The sequence below is a fragment of the Manis javanica genome, chromosome 10 (assembly GCF_040802235.1).
Source record: "Manis javanica isolate MJ-LG chromosome 10, MJ_LKY, whole genome shotgun sequence".
Classification (NCBI taxonomy): domain Eukaryota; kingdom Metazoa; phylum Chordata; class Mammalia; order Pholidota; family Manidae; genus Manis; species Manis javanica.
Window position 1 is genome coordinate 67398052 of NC_133165.1, and position 20750 is coordinate 67418801.

Genomic DNA, 20750 nt, shown 5'->3' on the forward strand with positions numbered 1-20750 from the left:
CCAAAATAACCTGTTGAGATAGTTTGTGGGAGGTAAATTCTCTCAGCTTTTGTTTATCTGAAAATTGTTTAATCCCTCCTTTAAATTTAAATGATAATCTTGCCAGATAAAGTAATCTTGGTTCCAGGCCCTTCTGTTTCATGGCATTCAATACATCATGCCACACCCTTCTGTCCTGTAAGGTTTCTGCTGAGCAGTCTGATGCTAGCCTGATGGGCTTTCCTTTGTATGTGATTTTATTTCTGCCTCTGGCTGCTTTTAACAGTCTCTCCTTATCCTTGATCTTTTCCATTTTAATTACTATGTGTCTTGGTGTTGTCTTCCTTGGGTCCCTTGTGTTGGGAGATCTGTGGATCTCCATGGCCTGAGAGACTATCGCCTTCCCCAGATTGGGGAAATTTTCAGCAACTACCTCCTCAAAGACACTTTCTATCCATTCTCTCTTCTTCTTCTGGTGTCCCTATAATGCGAATATTGTTCCACTAGGATTGGTCAGACAGTTCTCTCAATATTCTTTCATTCTTAGAGATCCTTTTATCTCTCTGTACCTCAGCTTCTTTGTATTCCTCTTCTCTAGTTTCTATTTTATTTATTGTCTCCTCCACTGTATCCAACCTGCTTTTAATACCCTCCATCATTCTCTTCAACAATTGGATCTCCAACCTGAATTCATTCCTGATTTCTTGGATGTCTTTCCATATCTCTGTTAGCATGTTGATGATTTTTATTTTGAACTCCCTTTTAGGAAGGGTCACGAGGTCCATATCATTTAAATCTTTCTTGGGAGTTGTATTAATAATTTTACTCTGGATCATGTTTCTTTGGCATTTCCTATTTGTATATGGCGCCCTCTAGTGTCCAGAACCTCTATTCTGGAGCTGCTCAGCCCCTGAAGCAATGTTGGGGGTTGCAGGGGAGCAGTACAGGTGACTGGGGGTAGGAAAGAGCCGTTTCCCGCCTCCTGGCTGCTGTGCCTGTCTCCACTGCCTGAACCAGTGGGCTGAGCACACAGATATAAGTTTTTGTCCCAGAGCAGCCGGATATGGATCCCTGCTTTCCACAAGCAGCCAGAGTCCCAGTCTCCCCAGGTACTCAGCCTGTATTAACTTTCCAACCCAGTAGTCATGCAAGTCTCATGAAGGCACCATGAAATGTAGGTTTGTGCTCCCAGAGCAGATCTCCGGAGCTAGGTATTCAGCAGTCCCAAGCCTTCCACTCCCTCCCTGCTCCGTTTGTCTTCCTCCCGCCGGTGAGCTGGGGTGGGGGAGGGGCTCAGGTTCCACGGAGCCACAGCTCTGGTATGTTACCCGGTTGGGTGTGCTCTGCTCTTTTCTCCAGGTGTGCAGTATGGCGCTGTCCTCTTTCCTGTTGCTCTCTCAGGATTAGTTGCGCCAACTATATTTTCTGATTGTATCCAGTTTTAGGAGGAAGCCTCTGTCTCTCCTCTCATGCCGCCATCTTTAATCTTTTCCCCATCTTGAATCATTTTAATATTCCACTTTATCTCTTGATTTTAGCTGCATTTCTTTGCATTATCTAACTTTTTATAGTCTACTTAGAGTTAATGAGTTAATATTATACTACTTTATATAAAATGTAGACACCTTTAACTGTATAGTTCCATTTATCCCCACCTCCATCTTCTGTGCTATAGTTGTCATAAGTATTATACCTACATACATTATAAACTCTACATGATGTCATAATTTTTGCTTTCAACAATCCTATGTATTTTAAAGGAATTAAAAGAAAAAGTAATTTGTACTCAGATATATACCGTATTTTATTCTCTGCATTCCTTCCTAAAGTTTCATGTTTCCATCTCATATCATTTCCCTTTAGACTGAATAATGCCTTTAACATTTCTTGTTGTACATGTCTGTTCATGGTCTTACTTAAAACATTTTTTATCTGAAAATGTGTTTACTTTGCCTTCATTCTTGAAGGATAGTTTCATTGGCTATAAAATTCCAGATTGTCAGTTTTTATTTTCTTAGCACTTTAAATATATTGTTGCACTGTCTGCACATCTGGAGATTTTGATGAGAAGTTTCTGATCATTTGAATCACTATTACCATACATGTAGTGTGTTGTTTTTCTCTGGCTGTTTTTGAGAGTTTCTCTTTATTTTTGGTTTATAGTGATTTGACTTTGATGACCTAGGTGTGGTTTTCTCTATACCTATCTTACTTGGAATTTGCTGAGATTCTTGAACCTATAAATTTATGTCTTTTAACAAATTTGGCAAGTTTTGGGCACTCATATCCTTAATTATTTTTCTGCTCCATCCTCTCCACAGGTTCATGGGTCTTTTTCCCTCTTCCTCTTTTTAAATTCATTTTTCCTCTCTATTATTTAGATTGAATGATATCTATTGATCCATCCTCAAGTTCTGTTATATGACCCAGTGTTTATTTTTATTTTTTTAAATTTCATTTCTAATTGTTTGTTTTATCATAGAATTTCTATTTAATTCTTTAATTCTAGGCCATATTTTCTTGGTTCTTTGTTTGTTGACTAATTCTTAATTATATCCTAGACACTGTGAATGTGAACTATTGTATTCCTCTAAAAAGCATACTTTTGTTTACCAGGCAATTACTTTGCTTGTACTCAAATTGCAAACTGTCTTTTGGACCTATAGCTTAAATTTCAGTACAGTCCTTTTGAATCAGTTGGGGCTGCATGCAGTCACCCCCATACATTGATGGCTCAGGAGTCAGCCATACACGTGGCCAGAGTTAATACACAGAATCTGGGTTTCCCTTTGTACATCTCTCTTTTCCCAGGATTCTCTTTTCCCTTTTAGCAGCTATGTTTACCCTAAGCTCTATTCTCTGGATCCCTGGGCCAGAAACATTGTGGATTTCTATTGGAGGTTTAGTTGTCCTGTGGTTCTGAGTTCAAGTGACCCTAAGGCTAAAAGCTGTAAACAGGTAACTCACATGCTCACATTATGCCATACCTTTGCCCAGGTTTTAATGACCCTCCAGAATCTTTTTGCTTTGACCACTTTCCAGTATTTTAGTGTAGATTTTTTAAAATTAATTTTTCACATTCATAGGGTCAGGTCTGGTAAGAGCTTACCAGCCATAATGAAATCAGAAGAGCTCTTTGTGACTCTTTTGCATTCCTTATCTGTCTAGTTGTTTGTTCTCTGTCTTTAATGTTAGGGGCTTTCTGAAAATGTCTGATCCTTCATTGTTTCTGCTTGTAAGCCATTACTTTCAAAGGGTCAGTTTCATGGTGGAGTGACCAGGCAAGGACTGGCCATCTCCTTGGGTGACTTTAGATGTCCTCTTCCCCCTGAAGACATTTACTTTTTCTTGGGAACATCTTCCAAATTCTTACTGTGAAAAATCTGCTTGGATGCCTGCAAAGCCAATTTGAGAAGGGTCTCACAGTTCAGCATTTAGACTTTTAATTAATTCTTCCATTTTTAACCTGGTAGCTCCACAGTCTCCTTGAATATGTTTCTCCAGAGGATAAACCTTTCCAATGTCTGTGGGAGTGATGGAGATTGTTGCCTGGCGGTCCAGGTTGGGGAAGCTGATCTAAGCGTCCAATTGCTCCTTAATCAAACTTTAAGTCATCAGCTCCACCTTACTCCTGAGTTCAGAGGCTCTAATTTGTTGGGCTTTGTATTGCACTTGGATAACATTTTGTTGGTTCTGTTGCCCTCCACTATCCCCAGATTGTCTTGTTTTTGCTTTTTCTGTTTTGTTAATTCATTTGAAATATAGTCTACTGTAGTCTCTGCTCAGATGCACTATGTTCTTTTGTGTTTGTGCCTCTCTATTCCTTTATTTTCATTTGGGTGGGGTCTTTGGAAGAAGGTTCTCTCTTCCCTTATTAATAGAAGTGAATACATTATAAAAGACCAATCTGAGGAGAAAACATAATATATAAAAGCACTTTATGAAGTCAAAATCTTAGTCTACCAAGAAAAACATTATAGTTTACACTCCAGTGAAAGAATGGGGTGGAAGGTAGTGGTACATGTGAATGGCTTAGAATCATAGCGTTTAAGCCATAATGGACTTGTAGGTTTTTGGAACAGAAATTTTCATGCTTTTTCAGTGGTGGTATTTATTATTTTAAAATGAAAATATACTTGCACCTCAATATATAGCAGAAAAAAGTTATGATTCTTTTTACCCAGGCACTTAAAATTTCTCTTTTTTAAATCCCTTAGCTCCTCCCAAAAACCTTGGGATTCTCCAAAGCACAGATGAAAAACCATTTGCTTTAGTGGTGCCATTTTATAGTGTTTTTGCCCAAACAGTATATACAACCGTCCCTCTGATATAACTGCTTTGAGAGTGTTAAGTAGCAACAATAATATTAATTAAACTTTTTTGAGCACACATTCTGTGTAGCGGCATTATATTATAGGCTTTGTGCTCAGCATCTCATTTAATTCTCACAATGATGCTATAAGGAAGGCATAATGATTATTTCCATATTGTAGGTAAAGAAAAAGTGGCCTGGAGAGGCTAAGTACTTGTTCCTGGATACACATTTAGGAAGTGGCAGAGCTGGGACCCAAACCCAAGTTCGTCTGACTCAAAGCCCACTCACTTAACACATGTCACTGGGCATGGGCTGGTGGGCTTTGGCCCCCCTGGAGCACCTGGAACCATACGTGGGGGTGCTGTACACAGAGGGCTGCCTCCCATTTGTGATAAAAATACACTAATGTAGTGAGTTAAACAACAGAAGCAATGTGTGTCTCCGATCCTCAGGCAACGCCAGCTCCCAGACACCCCACCTGATTCTGCATCAGACTCCTGCTCTCCTCCACAGGTCAAAGGTGAGTGCAGTCTGCCTCTTGAACACCTTGTGCTGCTCCTCTTCTTCGACTCTGGGTGGTGAAAAAGACAGGCCCTTCTCACCTGTGTGTTCCCACAGGTGCATGTTGTCCGCCCCTGAGACCTACAGATGTGAGGACTCCAGATCCTTCTCTCCACACCACAGCCACACCTGGGATGCTACCTGCACACCTGTTCCAGAGCTCACCTGAAATGAGTGACTTTGGCCGTATCCACTGTGGCTTTCACAACTGCTACCCAGACACCAGTCATCTGGACCAATCCATGCCCTCCCATCTGGGAATAAGCCATTCTTACCATCAGCAGCCTCTATGCCACAGCCCTGGGTAAAGGGCAAGACATTTAGTAATGAAAGACCTCAGGGCAGCAGCCAGCCGCTGGCCAAGCGGGCAAAGCCCGAACGGTGGAGTCCTCCCCAGGAGATGGCAGTGTTGAGACATATATCAGACACGGCGAGGCCCCAGTGCTCCTGGCTTTAGACCATCTTTTAATTAAAAAACCACTAAACTCAAGGTCCTCATTCTATGGAAAGTCAGAATGTCAGAAATATATAGGGAGATTCCAGGTGATGGAGAAAGCAGTGTTTACATTTGCTCCTCAGCTGGACTACTCAAATAATTTGGGAATGAGCTCTCAGAAAAGTATCTGCCACTCCAGTAGTGACTAATATTCCTTTCCTTCCTCTCCTTCTTTTCTCTCTTTCATTCCTCCTTCTGGATCTAGAGGATGGGGAAAAGAGTAAAGTCCATCAAAAACTGTGGTAAAATTCCATGTGAAAAAATTTGCAGGTGTAAAATATACACTTATATTTTAAGTCCCTATCTTCTCTGTCTCAATGCCTTTGGAAATGTCAGCTCATTTTTCAAGTAGGAAAATCCCAGATCTATTGGATATCTATTGATATTGGAAAACTAAGTTTCAGACTAGTAGGGATGATGGAATAGGCACTTGCTCTACCCATTCCATCCACTGACCTGGTATTTGCAGACTAACTGGGGCTTAAGGAAAGTTAACTTAGTAGAATTAGTCACAGGATGGCCAAGAGCAGAGACCTAGGAAATTAGAATTGACTTAATGTAACATAGAGAGCAAAGAAGAACCCTAACCTTCATTTTGGCTTCTTGATTGTAGAGCCTCATGGCCACCATCCAAGAAGAGAAAGTGCACGCAGGGGCTGGAGGACTCCAGGAACTCTCAAGTGTGGACCCACCGCTCCAGAACAAGTGAGCCACCATGGGGCCTGTTGCTGCCTTTGCTGTTAAATCAGGGATTTTTTTTTCCAGCCTTGAAGTAGCCCTACAAAATTATTTTCTGTCTCATAGAAGAGCAGTGATCAGCTCTGAGAGTTTATTTCTTCCCCCTTGACACAGTGTTTCACGCAGTCTTAGGGTTACACAGATGCTCCTAGAAGAGATGCCATTCTCTCTGGTGGAAATGGAATGTCAGTCCTTTCAGTTGTTTTGGAGGACGCAAGCTCCAGGCTGGGGAAGCTGCACAACCTGGCAGCATCTTCAAGAGCCTGCTGGTGTGCTTAACGTGTTTGTGCACTCCTCCTCAACTTCCATGTGCACACAGATAACATGCAGATCTGGGTAAAATGCAGATTCTGGTTCAGAGAGCCTGAGACGGGATCAGAGATTCTGTCTTCCCGACCAGCTCCCAGGTGGGACCTCTGCTGCTGTCTCCTGGAAGGTACTCTGAGAAGCAACACTTTGAAAGGTTTCTCCAGTGGAGCAGAAAGGCAGAAAGTTCAACTTGCCTAGCACTCACTTCAAGTTAGCAGGTTCCCAGTAGATCTTTGAAATTTCGTAAAATCATTTTAGAAGTCTTTCAGCAGAATCATACGGTGCCCAAGTGGTCAAACTGCCTTGTTCTTTGTCTTATATAACACAGGACACACCATGTTTTGAGCTCAGAAACCTGATTAAGTTGTGAACAAACTCAAGTTTTTGAATCTGAAGCCTTGCACTTCAGAGTTTTCTGATCGAAGCCCATGGTACTTACCAGGAGAAGGATATGCCAATTCTATTGGCCATTGTGAATAGTCAAATGCAGGCTGTGTGAACAGCACCCCAAATCAAGGGTACCAACTCACATCTCTTTCATACCCACACATCAGCTTGGCAAGAAGTCCAAGATTGCCCTCTTGGGGGCTCCCCCTTCCACTAACGTCCCCAAACTCCACAAGTTTCTACTGCCCTGAAAAGATATGCACGTGGCTTTCACACCTGCTTGAGTTCCTCCTTTGCCTTTCACAGCTGTATGATAACAGCTGGTACTCTGTGCCCCATGGAGCCCTTCCAGGGACATCGGGTCTGAGCTCCACCATGGGCCATGGGTGATGCCTCCAACCCCCCAGCCAAGGCCCACACGTTGCCGTCCCCCAGAAGTGCTGTGGCAGAAGTGTGCTGGGCATCCAGCCCTTGTACAAACCAAACCTCTTACAGCCTTCTTTCCATTTACATGAATGTACCATGGCCAACAGTTGCTCAATTTTTCTTATTCAACCGCAAAGACACAAAATGCTAATTAGAGCCCCCTCTCTTGATAATATAGGGCTTGCCATCCCCTTTCCTATGCAAGGCTACTCTAATTTCTTCAGGAATCCTATAACCAGTCTGGAGCTTCTTTATGATTTTCAAACACAAAAGGCTGAGTAAATGCCCAGCCAGATGAGGGAACCACATGTTCACCCTCCCACAGATGCACCAGCTCACTGGCAACACTGGGCAAGCCACCCAGACCTTCCATGAGCTTCCCCATGGGACCACATTGCTGCTCAGGTCATCCCAGCCATTTCAGAGTTAAACTCCATCCCATGAGTATTTTTGACTGCCTGACCCCGGAGACGCATTGGGCTTTTTCACCATCTCCAAAGAACAGCCCTTGAAGAGTAACTGAAATGTCCCAACAGACAGAAAATCCTGAATCCCTCTTTAAGTCCTATTCAAAGGTCACTGAAAAGCTGGTTAAAGATAATTGGCTTCGGACAACTGTTCCAGAATGAAAATGAGCAGGTTCCCAGGGGGGAAAGAAAAAGAAAGCCATGTTTTCATTATAGTTTATATTTTCAGCAGAGATTTTCTAGTGGAGAACTATTTGCTGTTGCAGAGGCTGACGGTTTTTACCAAAGCCCTGGGGAGATGGCACATGGGTAGAGAAAGGAGGAGCATATACTAGTCTAATAGGCAGGATTTTTTGTGGGAGAAAGGTGTTGTAAGTTAATCAGTAAGGTTTCTCTGGTGACCTTCTCCCAAGTAGTTTACTTTGGCTAAGGGTTCAAAGACCCCCATTTTAGGGCTCACAATATAGAATTACTGGGTTGCCGTGAGCATATGTAAAATCTAGCTTAGAGAGAAAGCAGCTGGTGACAGGGCCATGCTAGTTGGTTCCAGCCCTATGTGGTCTGGACCCCAAATGTGAGTGAGTTCCTGGTTCCACCTGATCTGAACCCCAAGTATAAGAGAATTCATGGCCTCATATGGTTAAAACATCAAATACACAGGGATTTTTCAGTCCTGGAGTTGTGGCCTTGGGTTCCCAGTAAGAGGTGCACTGGCTGAATTCATACTGTAGAGTCAGAAAAATTATCTGTCTCCTCTCTCCAGTAACTGGAGACTTTCTGAGCCTAACTTTTCTTGATTATCAAATAAGAATAATAATTTCTACTTAGCCCCATTTTAAAGATGTTTTTAAAGTAATGTATGAAGAAATATTTTGAAAGACATTCAAATGTAAGTTTTCGGCTTTCTCCAGAAGATGGGACCTGGGTGGTTAGCTGCCTTCTTGTAGTTCTCTCTTCTGTTGCATTTTCTCAAGAAATCCTAAGTGCAGTATGAAGGGAAGAGGGAGGTTTGAGTCCCGTGTCTTCCCCTTAATAGCTGTGACACCCGAGCTAGTTATTTTAGGGCTTTGAATCCCAGTTTTCACATTTGTTAAATGAGATTAAGAATCCTTACCTCATGGCCACTTTATAAATCTGTTAGACTGCATCTACCAAAGCATATCCTATGACCTAGTGATTCCACTCCTGGGATTTCACCTACCAGAGATGTGTACATATGTCCACAAAAGACATGCACAAAAATATCCAGCATTGCTTATAGTAACCACAAACTGAAAAGAAGCCAAATGGCCACCAGGGAAGGGGAACTGTAGCTTATTTATATAATGGAGTACTATACAGCAATGAGAATGAACAAATGACTGCTGTTTGCAACAATAGTGAGTGAATCTCATAACTCTAATGGTGGGCAAAAGAAGCCAATAGATAAGCGTAGGTATCATGTTACTCTGTTAACTGGAAAGGGGCAGGAGTGTGTCTTCTGGGATGCTGGAGGTGTCCTATTTCTTGATCTAGTGGCAGTCACCCAGTATAATTCACTTTTTAAGAATAGTATCAAATTGTGTAATAAAGATCTGTGTACTCTTCTTCATGTATATTATACTTCATTAAAGAAAGTTTATTGAAAAAAAGGAATCCTAACCTGGAAGGTGAGTCACTATGTTGATGAGAAACTATCAAGTGTCTGGGAGAATGCCTGTGGTACAGAAAGCACATGGGAGTAGTAGATCTTATTATTAGTGTTAATAATAATAAGTCCTGGTATTGGGCTCAGGGTGCCTGGAATTTCAGTGTGGTCTTGTGGTCCCAGATTCCCATCCCTGATAGCCAGCCCCAGAGAAGCCACAGCTCTGTCAGCCCCAGGATGGCTGCCCTGATACCCTTGTTGTGCGACAGGAAAGGGAATGAGATGCCATTGCCCTTGAGGACAATGCCCCCTGTCCACACACCCTGCCAGCACCTGGACAAGTGGAGCTGGCCTTTGGCTGCCTCCCTGGTGCCATGACCTGGCCACAGGCTTTGAGTGGGAAAGGGCCTAAGTTCACTGGGATTCACTCAGGCAGAGTGTTAGTTATTTTACATCGGGTAGAGTTACCACAGAGGCCAAGAGCAGAGGTGCTTGCCAAGGTTTCTCAGGAGTAACGGAGTCACCTAAGCTGAAACAAGTAGATGTGACAATGACAGTGCCAACAGTGCTAACTAAAGACACATTGTTCTAGCTCCTGCTGATGGCAGACTTGGGGCTAAGCACTTACAGGCATTACTCACTGAATCTCTTCAACAGTCCTGGGCGGTTTCAGACTGTTGCTCCCATCTGACAGATGAAGATACTGAAGCCCAGAGACCTTAAGGAATTTTCCTAAGAGTGTACAGCCGTCAGGCACAGAGCTGTGATTCAAATGCAGTTCCGTCTGATTCCAGACTCCGAGCTCTTGAACTTCCTGGACCTCTCTCCTTGGAGGAGAGAGGAAGGAAAGATGGAGGAACTAGTTTCTCCCTTTCTCTGAATTTGGTATAAGCAGGAGAGCCAGGAAGGGTTTTGCTTTTTTTTTTTTTTGAGAAGTGTTTAGGCCACATTGTAACTTTGGAAGAGTGAGTGCATGAAGGGCTCCTGGCATTGCCGACCTCCTGTGTTCTAGCTGGGAAGAAGTCTTTCAGGATTTTGAGAAATCTTTCCAAAATGGTTGTTCACAAAAACTAAACTGATGTTTCGCTTTGGTGACATGTAACAGTGATACCCCAAGAAAAACACATTTTCTGTGACATTTGGCATCAGAAGCAACTGGAAGCAGCTCAGTAATTTATTTATTTTAGGAACTTCTCCATGTTAGATGAATTAAAGAAAACCCAGCCATGTCTCCTGCAGTTTTCCAAGCTGTGCGCTAAGTGTAAACTCTGTAGGAGCTAATGTCATATTTCTGTGCTGTTGCTTATAGCTAGTGCTGGTTCTTATGAACACCCATTATTTCCCTTTATCTCCTGATGTCATGCATGGGTGATGGTCAGGGGCTTAAAAGAAAAGGGTAACAGCAAATGTACCAACAGAATTTACATAAAAATTATCTGTGGTTGAATTGTACATTTTGGAGGTGTACTCAAATTAAGACAAACATCTTGCATAGATTATTCAAAAATAGTAGCTTGCACATGCAAAATTGTTGTTATTTGACCATTTTTGACATACAGAAGTAGCAGTATCATATAGTTAATACTACTTACTAACAGGGTATTTTCTATTACTTTGTTGTGGTTTCAGCTTCTGAAAGTGTTGTCTTGTGTTATGGTCGTCTCTCTGCCTGTGTAATATTGCAAGATGGGCAGGACATCTGTTTTAACTTCCATTTTGAGTTGAGGAAAGTAAGACACTAAGTGGATAAATAACTCATCTAAGTTCAGAAAGTTAGTTGGACCACAGAATCTTGGTGCCACCAGGAATCTGTAACACATTAGAATGTATTGGTTGCAATTAACAAAAGCAAAAAGAAACAAGGGATTAAACAAAAACCTCAAACTGCTTTAAGCTTAAAAAAACAAACAAAACAAAATCGGGGGATTTACTGGATCCTGGAAGCCAAGAGTTTAGGATTGGGTCCCAGAACTCAAATCCTGCCATCAGGACTGGGTGCCCTTCATTCTCAACTCTGCCTTCTGCTGTCCTGGTCTCATTCCCAGATAGTCTTTTCCTTCATGTCCCAAAATAGGGCAAGCAGCTCTTGGGGATTTCTCTCTCAGATTCTCACTCATGGAAAAGAGTCAGCATCTTTGAACCTGCATTTCCTGAAGTGCTGAGACCCACTCTGGTTGGATTGAATTAGGCCATCTGTCTATGTGATACAAGAATTAATGCAACTGGTGAATGCTGAGCTTTGCTTGATCGAGCCTGGTCTCCTACCCTCCTCAGGCTGGGAGCAGGCTTGCCTGCAGTCACTCAGACTGAAAGTGAGGAGATGCTACGCAGGAAGTAGGGCAGATAGAAACTGAGAGCAAAGTTTCCAAGTCCTCACTATGGCACTTTAGTGATCATTGACACTAAGCTGCTTTTTTTATAGGTGAGAAAATAGGGCTAGCGACATATCTCCTGCTCCCCACCTGTCATTTCTCACAGGTGGCCTATGTGGCCTCTTCATTTGTTCCATGCAGTGGTATGTGAGTCTAGGAAAGACAGCCTTGGAGAAAGGATCTAACATAACTTATTTCTTTGCAGTGTCAAGTAGGAATCACAGCAGTGAAGTGCAGGACCATGATAGTGAGGGACAGAATGTGATGCTTGTGGACCAGTGCCCTCCTGCTCTGAAGTGGCAGCCCTACCAGAGTCTTCCTTGGCATAGTTTATTCAACGGTCATTACGAAAAACTGTAAGTGGCCTTAGGAACCCCTTGTGGTGAACTGGAGAATGAGGGGAGAAAAGCTGGACTAATTCTCAAGTCTACAAGGATTTGGGCTTTGCTGTCACCCCTGATCAAATAAATGGGACAGGTCAAATAAATGCTGGGGGATGGGGACTGTCACTAGGTAACAGTTTAATGTGGCACCCCAAAAAAGTCATCTCTCTTCTTACTTCTGTAGTTTTTTGTTTTTTTAAGTTTATTTAAACAGCCAATCTATGCACCACTGATCTGGAAAAAAAAAAAAAGGAGAACACATAACACAGATGGTATCAACTCAAAGGTGTAGAGGCAGATTTATTTTGAATGCTTAGCCGTAATTCATTTTACTTAAGCAAAAAAGGAAGGCAGTATTCATCTGGATTAAAAGTCAAGTTGTTTTGATTTCACTGCCATTTCATTGAGACAGAAAATGACTTATTGCTTCTTAGATTATTACGTCTAATTTGTGACAAGAATATTGTTTCCTAAGCTACCTAAAAGCAATAAGGTTAGGGGATTGAAATTTTCTCATACCTTTTTTGTTCTGAATGATATTTTAAAACCTATATTGAAAAGAGTTTTTAAAAAGCCAGGTTAGTTGACTTTTTATACAATGTCTGCTATCAAAGACAGAAGTGCTATTCTTAGGGAAATAGATTTCTGTGACCAGAGATTAGTGTTTAAAATTCAGAATAATCTTCAATAATTGTTGGTTGATTCAGTTTCTGCTTATAGCTGACCTTAAATTTCAGGCTAATGTTCAAAACTGAGCTGTAAACCTTACCTTCATCTTTCAGAGATTTTGATAGTGAAACATGGAGGATCACAAAAAACTATTTTCCTTTTCTCAAACAAGACAGTTACCCTCTGCAGTAAAATCTATGCAATTCAATTCATCTAACATTTAGATGAGCAAATTAGCAGATTAGTTCCAGAAACCTGATTAAATGCAAAGTTCCCAAATGGCAGAAGACATGTGATCCTTACCAAATCCTTCATTCAGTGGATTTCCTTTCGCTGCTGGTGGGTACTGTAGTAGCAGAGACTTTGACTGATTGATCAGCTTCCAGAGGCTAATCAATGAACCCCATGCCTTGATCCACTGGAAAGGTGCTTAACTCTCAAAGAACATGAACACTCTTCCCCAAGAGACCCACTCGTATTTTCTGTCTCTGGAATTAGAGGAAAGTTGAGAAACTCCATGCTGTTTATTATAATAGCAGCCATCCACACTGAGACCCCAGGAAGCAAAGATCCACACCACAGCAGAGAGCGAACTCAGTAGCTCTCCTTGGGGGAGGTCTTGGGGAGGAGCTTCTTTCCTGAGGAAATATTCACATTTAAGAACCTTAAGGAATTAAGTCATGTTCCATATATACACCATGTATGGGAAAAACTCACTAAAGGAATTTTCAACTTTTATATTCTCTACTTGATAATGTTACATATTTAGTGTTTTTATTTTTATTATGGTTTGAAAGTATTTAATTAAACATGTCATACACAAAGCGTTGCTACTGAAAATGGTTTGATAAAACAAATAAAGCAAGAAGCTCACTAGGCACCACCACTATCTCACTCCTTTTTGCAGAAGTGCCCGGCTTAGCAGGTTTTCAGCACTGTTATCAGATCAGGAAGATATAAAGGAAATGACCATACTCTAGTGAAAAGAAGTTTTTAATTAGTAGTCTGAGTGGCTCTGGTTAATCTGGTTTAAAGCCATTCCTGGTGTTTCTTACCAGTGTGTTTTTTTCATTTGACCACTAATAGGCTGAATGTTCCTTCATCGTAGTGACTGTTTGAATGAGGTGTTGCTGATGAAATTTAGAGACTTTTTTTTTTTTTTTAAAGGAGGAAAGATGAATTCTATCCCAGATATTTCAGAAGGGCAAGTATAGTGGTGACTTTTCAACTTCTAATCTACATCTTCCCATCGTATGTTGGAGTCACATTAGAGCTCCGGAGAGCACAGAGTGGAGAGGCAGTCTGAGCAAACAGTGCTTCCACTTGGCAAGAGCTGTGCTTCTTCCTCGTGAGAATATAAAAAGCTGTGAGAGAACCAGCTGTGTTTTGAAATGTCATTTTCTTTTCCTCAGTAAAATTCATTAAATTGGTTAAATATAGCAAAAGTCACTTTACACAATCCATTTTCCAGAAATGTTTATACAGTTAATGTTGTGAATTAAATTAAATGTGTAGGAAATATTTGTTAAACCAGTTTCTTGATCCCTCTTTTCATAGACCTGATATAGGCTACCGAGTTGTCACAGATAAGGGATTTAATTTTTCACCAGCAGATGAAGCTTTTGTTTGCCAAAAGAAGAACCATTTTCAGATAACCATCCATATCCAAGTTTGGGGAAGTCCAAAATTTGTCAAAACCCACATGGGCCTAAAGCCAATAGAGATGTTTTACTTGAAAGCTTTTGGGGTTAAGGTAAGTCTTTTATTTAGCTATGTTCAAGTAATGTTTATCAATTCAACCAATGTTTATCAAGTATTCCAACTGTCTGTCACTATATAACTAAATCTCCCAAAGACTTGGCAACTTAAAATAATAAGTATCTATTTGGGTCATAAATCTGCAGCTTGGTTAGGGGTTGACTCTGATGGCTCATCCTCCGTTCAGGTCATCAGATGGGGCAGCTCAACCGAGTCAGGGTCCAGTTTCCAAGATGGCTCATTCACACGTCTGTCAAACTTGGACTGGCCATTGGCCAGCAGTGTAAATGGGACTGTAGCTGGCAAGCCTTGGCTCTCCATCATGTGGACCTCTCTGTGGGTCAGCTGATGCTTCCTCACAGTGTAGTGGATGGATTCTTAGAATAAATGTTCCAACACATAAGAAGTAGAATCTGCCAATTTCTTAAGCCTGGTGCAAACCGCCACAACATCCCTTCAAACTATAGTGTCTAGTTTTCAGTATATAAATACTGCAATTTTTTTTTGTAAATGTAGTTATTTAATTCTTTTTGATGCTGCTGCAATTTTGTGTGTGTGTAAATATTTGTTTATTATTTTTATTTTTATTTATTTATTTTTTAAATTAATTTATTTTGTTGTCATTAATCTACAATTACATGAAGAGTATTATGTTTACTAGGGTCCCCCCTTCACCAAATCCCCCCCACAAACCCCATTACAGTACTGTCCATCAGCATAGTAAGATGCTGCAGAATCACTACTTGTCTTCTCTGTGTTGCACAGCCCTCCCCATGCCCCCCCGTACATTATACATGCTAATCGTAATGTCCCCTTTCTTCTTCCCCACCCTTATCCCTCCTTTCCCTCCCTTTCTCCCCAGTCCCTTTCCCTTTGATAACTGTTAGTCCATTCTTGGGTTCTGTGAGTCTGCTGCTATTTTGTTCCTTCAGTCTTTCTTTGTTCCTATAGTCTTTGGGTTTGACGTGAGTCTCTTGTAAGCAGCATAGAGATGGGTCTTGCTTTTTTATCCATCCTATTATTCTGTGTCTTTTGATTGGTGCATTCAGTCCATTTACATTGCAGGCTTTAGATTCGTGGTTGCCAAAGGTTCAAGGTTAGCTTCTTTAGTATCTTACTGTCTAACTTAACTCACTTATTGAGCTATTTTAAACACTGTCTGGTCATTCTTTATTTTTCCCCCTTCTTATTTCTCCTCCTCTGTTCTTTATATGTTGGTTGTTTTATTCTGTGCTCTTTTGTGCTTCCTTTAACTGCTTTTGTGGGTAGTTGATTTTATTTTTCGCCTTTACTTAGTATTCGGTTGGTCTGCTTTCTTTGCTGTGATTTTATTTTCTCTGGTGACATCTATTTAGTCTTAGAAGTGCTCCCATCTAGAGCAGTCCCTCTAAAATACCCTGTAGAGGTGGTTTGTGGGAGGCAAATTCCCTCAACTTTTGCTTGTCTGGGAATTGTTTAATCCCTCCTTCATATTTAAATGATAGTCATGCTGGGTACAGTATTCTTGGTTCAAGGCCCTCCTCTTTCATTGCATTAACTATATCATGCCATTCTCTTCTGGCCTGTAAGGTTTCTGTTGAGAAGTCTGATGATAGCCTGATGGGTTTTCCTTTGTAGGTGACCTTTGTCCTCTCTCTAGCTGCCTTTAAAACTCTGTCCTTGTCCTTGATCTTTGCCATTTTAATTATTATGTGTCTTGGTGTTGTTCTGTTGGGAGTTCTGTACACTTCCATGGTCTGATCGATTATTCCCTCCCCCAGTTTGGGGAAGTTTTCAGCAATTATTTCTTCAAATACTCTTTCTATCCCTTTCTCTCTCTCTTCTTCTTCTGGTACCCCTATAATGCGGATATTGTTCCTTTTGGATTGGTCACACAGTTCTCTTAATATTGTTTCATTCCTGGAGATCCTTTTATCTCTCTCTGCGTCAGCTTCTATGCGTTCCTGTTCTCTGGTTTCTATTCCATCAATGGCCTCTTGTATCTTATCCATTCTGTTTGTAAATCCTTCCAGAGATTGTTTCATTTCTGTAATCTCCCTTCGGATGTCTGTAATCTCTCTCCAGACTTCATCCCTTAGCTCTTGCATATTTCTCTGCAGCTCCATCAGCATGGTTATGAGCTTTATTTTTTATCCTTTTTCAGGAAAACTGGTTAGGTCTATCTCCTTCTCAGGGTTTGCCTCTGTGATCTTTGTCTGTATCAATTTCTTCTGCCTTTTCATGGTGATAGATATATTTGTGGGGAGCTGGCGCATGTGTTGGGTAAGAGAAAGTCCCTTCTTGCCAGTTTATGGCCTTCCTCTCCTGGGAGAACAGCAACCTCTAGTGGCTTGTGCTGGGCAGCTGTGTGCAGACAGGGCTTCTGATCTTGCCTGGCTGTTTTGGAGTTTATTTAGCTCTGCAGTTGCTGTGGGTGTGGCTGCCTCAGGCTGCTGCTCCAATATGGCGGAGCCGCATTGGAGGGGATACGGCCGGGAGGCTGTTTATCTCTGTGAGGGGCCTCTGAGCTGTGCTGTGGGAGTTCCCCCGGATTTGCAGCTGCTGGGCGAGGTGTTCCAGGATGCTTCTGTCCAGCTGTGGGGTCCCTGTCCCTTTAAGACTTCCAAAAAGCACTCGCTTTTCTTTGTCCCAGGGGCGCCGGCTGCGGGGACCCACTCACAGGTCTTACTGTCCTGCTTCCCTAGTTTCCAGCACCCCACGCATGCACTGTGTCTGCGCTCTGGTGCGGATGGCTAGGGCTGGGTGTTCAGCAGTCCTGGACTCCCTCTCCCTCCCCGCTCTGACTCCTCTCCTCCCGCCGGGAGCTGAGGTGCGGAGCCTCGGGTCCCGCCGGGCCGGGGCTTGTATCTTACTCCCTTCACGGTAAGTTCTCACAGGTGTGGATGTGGTCTGGCTGTTGTCCTGTGTCTTCTGGTCTCTCTTTTAGGATTAGTTATATTTGTTGTATTTTCAAAAAATATACATGGTTTTGGGAGGAGATTTCCGCTGCTCTACTCACCCTGCTATCTTGATTCTCTCTCTTGCTGCATTTTTATATGCAGTAAATTCATTGCTTTTTCCAAATTCTCAATGAGATCTCTGTCTTTAAAAAGCCAAGGAACCACTAATCTAGTGAATATCCCCTCTTTCCCAGTTTAACAGAAGGGAGACCAAATCCCAGTTTAACAGAAGGGAGACCAAATCCCAGTGCAGTTTCACAATTCATTTGAGATAGGAAATGGTAGAGCTGGGTTTGGATGCAGGCAGGATGACTTCTGTGTGGTCAGGAAGTACTGATTAAATTATTACCTCAGATCCAGCTTCTAAAGGGGAGGAATGTCAATGATCTGCATATTTTATTCTGATCGTTAACCTGGGCTTAGGCATTGAATCTCCCAAAATGGGGCTTGACCGCTGATCATATCTGCTGCCCTTGCTCTAAAATGAGCTCTTAAGTCAAACCAAACCAAACCAAAATTAAAGCAAATATAAAACACAAACAAACAACAACAAAACATTTTTCTGATTATGGAAGTAATATGCACCCATTGTGAAAACTTTGGGACAAAATAGAAAAGTTATGAAGAAGAGATAAAATTTGTTCATATTTGGGATCCACTATTTGGTAGCCTAACTTTCCTTATTTTTTCTGTTATTAAAGTTAATCTCATACTGTTAATATTATAACATTATTATGATGTGAAAATAACATCATATGATATTACTAAAGTCTTTATAAAATATTGCTTATAAAGATGACACAGTTTTCTATTGTATAGATATATCATATTAATTCCTGTATTATTGTTTTGTTTATTTCCAAGTTTTTATTGTAGTTCATAAAACTGCAGGAAACAACCATGTATACCCAACTTTGCATGAGGATAAATTCCAGAAGAGGAATTCACACATCAAAGATATGACTATTATTAAAACTCTTAATGTAGGTTACCCAGGTCTTTTCCAGAAAGATTGTTACTTTGCTAATACCCACAAGTCCTATGACAGGTCAGGTCTCACCATACTCTTGCCACTGTTCACTAACAACAAGAAAAGTTTGTAGCAAGTGCTGAATAAATGTCATTTCCTGTACTTTATTTTTATTGCTTATTGGTGTTTTCTTATTATAATGAAAGCTCTGCAAGGGCTAGGATTTCTATTAATTTTGTCTACTCCACATCTCTAATTCTTCAAGAAGTGCTTGGAGCACAGCATGTGCTCACTGAGTATTTGTAGAAAGGATGAATAAACAAATGAATGAACAGATGTATCCTTTGAAGTTTTCTCCTGTGTTTTACTCCTGATGCTTCAATCATCTATAAGCCCACTCTATGGTCACTGCTTCCCTGAAATATGCTGTTGTCTTGTGTTTTCATTGCTTAGGTTTATACATGTTTCTTTCTCACAGAGAGCACACTGCTTTAAGGTCAGGGCCACTGTCTTACATGCCTTTCAATCATTTGCCCCTCCTGCCCAGTGTTTGATGCCCTGAAAAACATTTTAAGTGCTTGAAATTATTTACTAATGAACATCTTTTATTAATAAATTATTTACTCAGTGGTTAATTTAGTTTTTGTGTTCCACACAGGTAGAAGCCACCAATCAAATAATTGCTATTGAACAGTCCCAAGCAGATAGAAGCAAAAAGATTTTCAATCCTGTTAAGTAAGAAATTCTTTACTGAATTCCTTTGTGAATGTTTTTGGGAAGAACACTATTTCCCAATTTATTTCACTTATTTAAAATGAATCCCACTACAGAAACTAAATTAGTAATAAATGTTAATATTATGAAAATATGTTTATCAACAAAAATATGCATCAAAATAATTGCACAAAAAATTCCTTACAGAAAGCTCCCATTTTAAAGTCATCATTAGTTTTATAATCATTTATTACAACCTTTCTAACAACTTTGGTTCCTTGAGATAGAGTACAGTTAGATCTTCCTTTTAATTTTTCATTTAAATTGGCACAATGCTGATTGAATTAATGCAATCCAAGGTTCTGGATGCATTGTGTGCTTACAATTAGTTTTTTATTATTTTTTAAAGCTATGCTGATAGACTGCCTAATGGGTTCCAAACTAGAAAGAGTACAGGACTGGGGTTACCCGCACCAGTATGGCCATCCAGAGTGAGCATTCACACTGCAGAGTGACCTGGAGTGAGATTAGCTTTTCAGCTGTTTTGACTGGGATGCAGTTGAGATGTTTTGACCATGAGTCAGTCCCATCTGCACTGGGAAGAAGCTGGTCCTTTAGCCCTGACAGAGCAGAAAGGAGCTCAGCCCAACGTTCAATCAGAGCCACATGCACAAGCCCAGCACAAAACCTGCTTGGTGCACCAGGTGCTCCTTGCCCGGGCAGGCTGGGTGTGGTCCTCCTGAGACACCAGCTCCTCCCGCAGGCAGACCAGGAGAGAGCAGACGTGGGGAGGAGAAGGGAAGGGGGTTATGAGAAGTCTAGAGAAGTTGCTTCAGTCAGGAGGCCAGTATGACAGCAACCTTGGCAGAGGCACAAATGAAATGCAGTGGTAAGACGACTAGCATGGGTAGACAGAGCAGACAGCTCATATGAGTCAGAAACTGAACTTCTGCTAACTGAGCATTTCTTACTGTTTGGAAGTTATTCTGTGGCCTTCCCTGGCAGCCATTCCTGATTGTGCTTTGGATAGTTTATTAAAAATCAGTGACAGGAATAAACTGTCCTCCACAGTGTGATGAGAACAGGGGACTGAGCATACTTGACAATCTAAGTATGAGTTAGATACGATCAGTGATTCTATGTCTCTTTCACAGTCTCTTGGTATTTCTTCTGTTTGTTTCAGAATCGACCTGCTGGCCAACCAGGCCACCAAAGTAACTCTGGGCCGGTTACACTTCAGTGAAACCACTGCAAATAACATGAGGAAGAAAGGAAAACCGAATCCTGAGCAGAGGTCCTGGTCTCCCTGTGCATGCTCCGCGGGGCTGGGTGCTCCGACTGACTGGCAGAGCTGTCCAGAGCCCCTTGATCCTCTGGGCCCTGCCAGCGGGCATGCTGGGCCTCCCCCAGAAGCTCCCCTCCTGTCTCTGACTCTCTCAGTTCATTAACACATCTCACTTACTCCCAGGCATCTTTCCCTCCATCCTACTCCCCACAACAACCTCTCCCAAAGTCCGCTTGCCTTGCTTCCCTCTGTGATTCTCTGGAGTGACCATATGTTTATGTCTTGTTCCTGTCTGAGGGTTGAGAATTGGCTGCATTGCTCCAACTTTTGCTGGTCATGAGTTTAAGGCCCTGAG

General features: G+C 41.6%; 1 protein-coding gene across 2 annotated transcripts in view; it reads left to right on the forward strand.

Annotated features, from left to right (window-relative positions):
- MYRFL (myelin regulatory factor like) overlaps nt 1-20750 on the forward strand; it is a 119812-nt gene that overhangs the window by 31732 nt on the left and 67330 nt on the right. For both annotated transcript variants that reach the window (XR_012122363.1, XM_073215587.1), the window contains exons 3-9: nt 4747-4814; nt 4913-5159; nt 5965-6056; nt 11883-12033; nt 14287-14482; nt 19055-19131; nt 20294-20404. Coding sequence is in view for 1 of the 2 variants with exons in the window: in XM_073215587.1 (XP_073071688.1) it covers nt 4747-4814; nt 4913-5159; nt 5965-6056; nt 11883-12033; nt 14287-14482; nt 19055-19131; nt 20294-20404 (942 nt within the window). In the remaining variant the exon portion in view is untranslated. The remainder of the gene's footprint in view (nt 1-4746; nt 4815-4912; nt 5160-5964; nt 6057-11882; nt 12034-14286; nt 14483-19054; nt 19132-20293; nt 20405-20750) is intronic.